General features: G+C 44.0%; 1 protein-coding gene across 1 annotated transcript in view; it reads left to right on the top strand.

Annotated features, from left to right (window-relative positions):
* The window catches only part of CD3G (CD3g molecule), a 14,399-nt gene that overhangs the window by 2,745 nt on the left and 3,804 nt on the right, over positions 1-7,850 (top strand). The window contains exons 2-6 of the mRNA XM_004712786.2: positions 3,754-3,777; positions 4,249-4,473; positions 4,997-5,128; positions 5,929-5,972; positions 6,594-6,677. Coding sequence (XP_004712843.1) covers positions 3,754-3,777; positions 4,249-4,473; positions 4,997-5,128; positions 5,929-5,972; positions 6,594-6,659 — 491 coding nt within the window. The 3' untranslated portion in view covers positions 6,660-6,677. The remainder of the gene's footprint in view (positions 1-3,753; positions 3,778-4,248; positions 4,474-4,996; positions 5,129-5,928; positions 5,973-6,593; positions 6,678-7,850) is intronic.

Genomic DNA, 7,850 nt, shown 5'->3' with positions numbered 1-7,850 from the left:
GGGGGGGGTTTCAGACCGGACTCACTCCACCTTGCCATGTGTCCCCAGTATTGTCCTCTGTTGCAGTATGCTCCCGTGAAGGGACATCATGGTTCGAGGGGCTGTTGGCCCTACAGTCCTCACTGTGCCTTAGCAGCTCCATGCACGGACATCCTCCTCAGGGCTTGGTGTGCCAGTATGGGGTCTAGTTCCTAGTTCCTCGCTCTCTTTTTCATTCTTGGTTTGCTTTTGTGGGCATGGCAGGCCAGCCCCTCTCCCCAACCTGTGGGGTTAGTGTTGTCCTCTGTAGCACATACTTCTAGGGAGGGGTCAGTTGAGCTCTGATTGAGCCGCCCCTGTAGCCCTCTCTGTTCATGAGTTGCTCCATGTGGCTATGTTGCCCTTGCGGTTTGGCACGCCATGGTGGAGTCTGCACTCACACTTCCATTTCTGTGGAGACATAAACAATACCGTCCCCCTGGGTGGATTAGTATCCTACTACCCCAATGCTATCTTCTCCCTCTTTTTTTCCCCCTTTTCTCTCCCTCCCCGCTTTCCCCTTCTTTGTGTTGGAATAACATGTACATCCTCGGATTTGATGTGTCCCCCACCTTATTGCCCGTACCTCAGCCTGTAAAGTGTGAGAGAAGTGGCTTTTCTTCTATACCTGCTGTACTGATGATGCTTACCGCAGTGGACTCATATTGTGCTTGTCCTTTTGTGATTGGCTAGCTTTGCTTAGCATCATTTACTCCAACTATGACACATGTGCTTCATGAAATCATCAGTGCTTTTTAGTGATGCGTAGTACTCCATTGTGTGTATGTGTCAGAGTTTTCTAATCCACTCATCTATCATTGGAAATTTAGCTTGTTTTCAATTATTTGCTATTGTGAATTACACTGCAATAAACATTGGAGCACAGACAACTAGTCGTGATCTATTTCTTACCTCTTCAGGTATATGCCCAGTAGAGGGATTGCTGGTTCATAAGGTAACTCAATTTCCATTTGTTTTAAATATTACCAGATTGCTTTCCACAGAGGCTGTATGTATCTATACAACCACCAGCAGTGGGGGAGAGTTTCTATCTCGCCACATCCCCTCCAACATTTGTTGCTCTCTGATTTTCTGATTTGGGCTATCCTCAAGGATGTTAGGTGGTATCTGATGGTTATTATAATTTGTATTTCTCTGATGGCTAATGATCTGGAGCATTTTCTCATATGTTATTGGCTATTCGGGTCTCCTCCCTACTGAAACTTCTGTTCAGGTCTTTTGCCCACTTCCTTAGGGAGTTAACTGCTTTCTTCTTCTTGCAGGCTAGGAGAGTATTGTAGACTTTAGTAATAAGCTCTTTGCCTGTTGTGTCATCGCTAAAAATCCTCTCCCAGTCTGTGGGTTCTCTTATTACTCTCTTGCTGAAGTCTTTTGATGCACACAGGTGTTTTATCCTTAGTATATCCCACTTGTCCATTTCAGCTTCATCTATGTGTGTACCCTTCCCTGTTACAGTTAGCCTGTGTATTCCCTGCACCAAGGTTCTAAGGTTTGTCCCAATTCCTTCATTGCGGGTTCTGATAGTTTGGGGTTTTGCTTCTAGGTCTGTGATCCACCTTGAGTTTGTTCTTGTATGAGGGGTGAGGTAAGAGTCTTGTTTTATTTTTCTACAGATGGACATCCATTGCTTCCAGCACCACTTGTTAAAAAGGTCATCCCCTCCCACTTGATGCTTTTGGGGGCCTTGTCAAAGCTCAGTTGTCTATATGCTAATGGTTTTATTTCTAGGTTTTCTGTTCTTTTCCATTGGTCTGAGTATCTGTCATTATGCCAATACCACACTGTTTTGACCACTGTGGCTGTGTAGTAGGTATTAAAGTCAGGTAAGGCGAGCTTTCTGACTTGGTCCTTCTTCTTGAGGAGTTCCCTGCTAAACGCTGGGCTTCTTCCTTCTCCATATAAAATTGGTGGTCAGTTTTTCCAATTCTTTGAAGTAGATTGTTGGTATTTGAATCAGGATAGTGTTTAACTTATAACGTACCTTGGGTAAGATTTACATCTTTACTATATTGAGTCTTCTGATCCACAACATGGGATATTCTTCCATTTGTGGAGGTTGCTTTGGGTTTCCTGTAGTAGGGTTCTGTAGTTTTTCCTTGTATAAGACGTTTGGTTTTTGGGTAAGGTATATCCCTAGATATTTCTATTTGTTCTTGGCTTTTCTGAAAGGCACTGCTTTCTTGATCTCTTCTTCCATGGTCTTGTCCAATGTATATAGCAAACCAATAGACTTCTGTTTGTTGATCTTGTACACTGCCACTATTCTGTATTCCTTTATCACTGCCTGTACTCCTATGTGGAGCTTGTTTGATGCAGGGTCGCCACAGACCTTCAATTGGTTAAAAATACAGTACCTTTAAGACGCAATACAGGGAAGCACAATAAAACGAGGTGTACCTGCAGCCCATCTGATCTTCTCTCCAGGGGAATCTGACTTAGAAGGAGGAGCTTCTCTGTCCCTTCCATGATGACGAGGTGCTCTGAGAGATGAACTAGCAAGAAATCTGCTTAACTGTGCCATTTGTATTATTATGGTTGTGTTCATCCATGTATTCATTCAAACATATTTACTGAGTTCCTACCATGTTCAAGACGCTCTACTGGGCAGACCACCCTGTGTGAGGGTCAATGACAGCTGACTAGTTCTTAGAGGAAGAGAATCCTGGTTCCAGCTATTTCCATCGTACTCTGACTTGTGCCTTACCTCTCCCTATCACAAGGTCTACTTCTAGAACGCACTTTTACAAATGTGTATACTTGCTCAGCTTGTCTTTCTACCATGATTGCCTTTCTCTATTAGTTGTATTTCACCTACAGATTCTTGAAGGCAAGCCAAATGTCACCACTTCTACTTAAGCCTTCCACATTTGGAGAAAGCCAGTAGATTCTTCCTCCATTTGTGTGCATTTATGTGATCTAAAAGAGTACTTATTAGTTCTATTACATTGATCACATATATAGATATATGTACATTTTTATATCACTTCATGTAAACTCTTTGGAAGCAGCAACTAGTTTTATATATTATTTATTATTGCCCTTTTCTTGCACAATAGAAGCCCTGGTGGTACAATAAAGTACTCGACTCAACCCAAAGGTCAGTGGTTCAAACCCACCAGCCACTCTTCAGGAGAGAGATGTAGCAGTCTGCTTCCTTGAAGGTTTACAGCTTTAGAAATCCTGTGGGACGGTTTTATCCTGTCCTATAGGGTTTCTATGAGTAGGAACCAACTCCATGGCAGTAGGTTTGAGCTTTTCCCAAGGTATAGCTATGCCAAGTCCATAATGGTACTCAGTGAATGTTCAAATTGAATGACCCCAGTGCTAGGCCTCTGTTAGCATGTCTAACGTGTAATGCTAGTACTCTGGGCTTTGACATAAATTTGAGGGTCGTTAGTTAGCTAACCCTCCTGGGATATCTAGGGTTTCTGTATGAAATTAGTCACCAAAGCTGCGGGCTGTAGAAGTAACTCAGCATTAAGATCTCTGGATTCTTTTGCTGGTGCATATCCACTCCTGTCAGATGAAGCAGAGCACTGCGGACTATAGGGACAATGCCCTAAATCCAATTTTGTAATTTAGGCTACGATCTGAGGAAGTAGATGTCGATACTGTCATTTTTAGTCTTCACTGCAATTGATAATGGAAATGATATCACAGACCATCTGAACATCTCCACACTCCGCTGACTATCCATCTCTCATCTGTCTCTAGGTACTGTGGCTGAGAAGAAACAAGGTAGGTAAAATAGCTTCTATGTTAAAACTCTGAGTAAGTCCACAGATATATGGATTCCTAGGATTGTAATCCTCCAGAAGTCAGCAATTTATGAGAGATGAGATGATGAAGGTGGGACCCATGAGCTGACTTCTCCATTATCTCTGGCCAGCCATGACCTGTCCTAGACAGCTTTCCAGTAGGTAAGAAATTAACTGTCTGATTCTTGCAGGAGAAACAGAACTTAGTAGCTAGGCACTACTCAAAATGTGATCCATGTGCCAACATCATTGACATCACTGGGGAGCATGTCAGAAATTCCATGCCCTCCTCAAAATGACTGTCACTATTTTTTTTAAACAAGATGCCATGTGACTCAAGTGTACATTAGAATTTGAGGAATTTGGTTTTAATGGTCTTCCCCTAATACTTGGGGCAGGGAGAATCCCAGAGGCAAGCTCCACAGAAGAAACGTGGCTTTTCCCTTTTCAGGAAACAATTTGGTAGCAGTGGATGCCAATCGAGAAGATGGTTTGGTGCGTTTGACTTGTGATGTGCAAGCTAAAAGTATTGAGTGGTTTAAATATGAACAGGAAATAATCACCTTCAATACAACTAAACCTCTGGATCTGGGAAGTAGTACCAAGGACCCTCGAGGAGTGTATTGGTGCAGAGGAGCACAAAAGATGTCAAAACAACTCCAAGTATATTTTAGAAGTATGTACTGCCCTCTGGTTTATGTGTTGGTTGGTTGGGAAATTAAGCTGTACGTGCTCTTCTGGTGAGCGTCATATCTGGAGTGAGAGGTGACCTTTCTTGGAAGATGACAGAGTGCGCAGCACAGCCAGTTCTTTCTGTAGAGCCTGACTTACATTCGGGTGGGCCCTATGGATTGGAGCAGCATGGCTCTTTCTATGATCTGGGGTGGGATATTGAGAGGTGATAATTACAGGGTGAGTATCAGTGTGGAACACAGGACTGTTGAGCATAGAGAAGATCTAGTCTCCCTCTAAACAGATACAGCTTCTGGTACTGAGACTGCATGGGCTTTCCCAGAACACCTGGGACACCGTGAAGCATCCAGAAACTGCGTTCTTGGTCTTCTCTGTTGCTATATCACCCACAGAGCAAGAAGTTAGCTGTCCTAGACAGAGGCATAAGAACTGATAGACAGGAGGAAAAGATCCAGGAAAAGCAACTCCGCCAGCCTGAAGGAAACCTGTCCTTGCCTTTCCCACAGTGTGTCAGAACTGCATTGAGCTGAGTGCAGCCACAATCGCTGGCTTTATCTTTGCTGAAATCATCAGCATTTTTTTCCTCGCTGTTGGGGTCTACTTCATTGCTGGGCAGGATGGAATTCGTCAGTCACGAGGTAAAAAAAAAAAATTTCCTAGATGAAAGATGTGACCCCCTGGGATCCTTAGACTGAGTTTCCGTGTGCTGCTAACATGCACAGTGAGGTGAGTGACGGTGTCTCTGGAGCCGGGGAAAAAGGATGCCTGGTACCAGCAGCCTGGGTCCCTAGCTCCAGATCTGACTCCCTCTGACTTGTACGCATGTATTTTTAAAACTGCGTAACCAAGTGAAGCATGTATACTGAAAAATGAATGAATGGCAACCTACAGATTTTTTTAATTAGCAAAGCAAACACCCCATGAATTCAGAACCCAGTTCAAGAACACCGTCCGTACTTTAGAAGCACCCTCTTGTGATCACTTCTAGTCGGTACCTATTCCTAAGCGGAAGCCCCATTTTGACGGCTGACATAGGTTAAGTGTTGGCCTGCTGACATCAAGGGAGGTGTTCAAAGGCACAGCTGCTCCTCAGGAGAAAGTGAAGGCTGTCTATTCCCATCGAGATCACAGTCCCAGAAACCCTCAGGAGTAGTTCTACTTTGTCCTGTAGAGCCGCTTCATGAGTCTAAATCTATTCAGTGGCAGTGGGTTTGGGTTTTTTTTTAACATGGATTAATTTTGCCCATTTTTTGTTCTTTATATGGATTAGTACAGTAAGTACTTTTGAGAGTGACTTCTCTCACTCAAGAATACTCTTGTGAGACTTATACTTATGTGTCGGTATAACTCACTAATTATTATTGCATTTTATAATGATTCCATTTATTATCCATTCTGTGTTTTGTGTGCACATGTGTGTTGTTTTGTTTTTGTACAGCTTCAGACAAGCAGACTCTGTTGCCCAATGACCAACTCTACCAGGTAAGAGGGTTATGAATCAAAGAGACTTTGCTACAACTAGAGAGGGGTAGCATTTCTTTACTTGAGCCCAAGGTATTTAGAAAGTGCTATACCAGTAAAGGGAGCCCTGGTGGCATAGTGATTACATGTTGGGCTGCTAACCACAAGATCAGCAGTTCAAAACCATCAGCCACTCGTCAGGAGAAAGATGGGGTCTTCTATTCCTATAAACAGTGACAGTCTCAGACACCCCCAGGGCACTTCTACCCTGTGCTCGAGGGTTGCTGTGAGTCAGCATCCGCTCGATGGCCGTGAGTCTGATACACAGATTAGGAACTGCCCAAGGTGTAGCACAAGAGGGGTGACTTTGGATTTGGGTTGAATAAATGACATACAGGGAAGAGTTGAGAAGGGACTGGAGTCGGAGCTTCCTGAGAGAAAGGTGAAGAAACACTGAGACAAAAACCCAAGCAAGCTGTATCCAAAGCCTCCATCCTCCTGCCCCCGCCCTCTGCCCCCACGCCCAGCAAGATGCAGCATCCACTCCAAAGCTTTGCCCATGAAGGCACTCAATCAGTATGTATCCAATGAACTCACAGGTGGTGGGGAAAACATGCCTTCTGATCATGCTGTCTTTTTCAGCCCCTCAGGGATCGAGAAGATGACCAATACAGCCACCTTCAAGGAAACCAACTGAAGAAGAACTGAGCTGAGGACTCAGAGCAGGTGTGTCCTTCAGACACTGGTTCTAAGGAAGTACTTGTGCATGACTACCCTCCCAATTGCTGCCAAGGCTACCTGCCTGCCCCACACAACAATCAGTGTTGGACTGTGGAGTGGAGCCGGTGGTACATGCCCTTTCTCAAGGTCCTGGCCCAGTACTGATCTTCATGATCTAAGATAAAATGATAGAGGTAGATCCTTTTGGAGCAGACCTAAAGCAAGGGAGATGCAAATTATTAATATTAACCTGTATTAGGGTTTCTCAACATCTACACTATTGATACTTTGAGCTAGTTTGTCATTTGGGGGTTGTGGTGTCCCGTACATGGTAACATGTTTAGAAGCATCTCTGACTCCAGTGATTCTGTATCAGTAGCACACCTCATTCATGCAACTAAGAATGATTCCAAGTATCCCCTCCAGGACAAAATCGCCCTTCGCTGAGTACCCCTGAGCTACAGTCGCCTTTCCGTCAGCCAATCAAGCAGTGTTTCCAATCAGGAAACGGCGGCCACAAACATCATTTGGTTTGCTGAACCAATTGCAACTTTATTTTTTCCAATCCAGATGTTCTCTCTCTTCTCCACTACTCATCAGAAAAGCAATAAGTACCTTTTGGAGGACTGTTAGCAGAAAGAATTTCAGATCCAAATCTAGACTTAAGGTCCCTAGAGATGGCAAATGGAGAAGAAAGGTCATCAAAGCAAACCTAAATTTTTCTCAGAATTAGACAGCAGATGGAGAAATAGACCAACTCAGGTAAAAGCATATATGCTGTTTCAGGAGCGCCACCTATTGGGAGATAATCATAAGGCACCCTGGTAGCGCCGTGGTTACGCATTGGGCTGCAAGCCGCATGGTCAGTAGTTTGAAACCACCAGGCAGCTCCTCTGGAGAAAGACCGGGCTTTCTACTCCCTGCTCCCATAAACAGTTACAGTCTCTTGGAAACTAACAGGGGCAGTGCTACCCTGTCCTATAGAGTCACTAAGAGTTGGCATAACTCAATGGCAGTGAGTGAGAGAGAGAGAGAGAAAGATTGGGGAGGGTGGGTCGGTTTTAATTTTTTTCCTAACAGTTTTATTGGCATACAATTCACATATTATACAATTCAAAAGTTCAGGGTAGCAACGATGAAACATATAACTTTCCTCTAGTTCTTTAATGCTTCCTCCCC

The sequence above is a fragment of the Echinops telfairi genome, unplaced genomic scaffold (assembly GCF_000313985.2).
Source record: "Echinops telfairi isolate 266 unplaced genomic scaffold, ASM31398v2 ScPeMD7_7463;HRSCAF=8501, whole genome shotgun sequence".
Lineage (NCBI taxonomy): Eukaryota > Metazoa > Chordata > Mammalia > Afrosoricida > Tenrecidae > Echinops > Echinops telfairi.
Note: the sequence above shows the minus strand (reverse complement) of the source record. Positions and strands in the feature narration are given on the sequence as shown.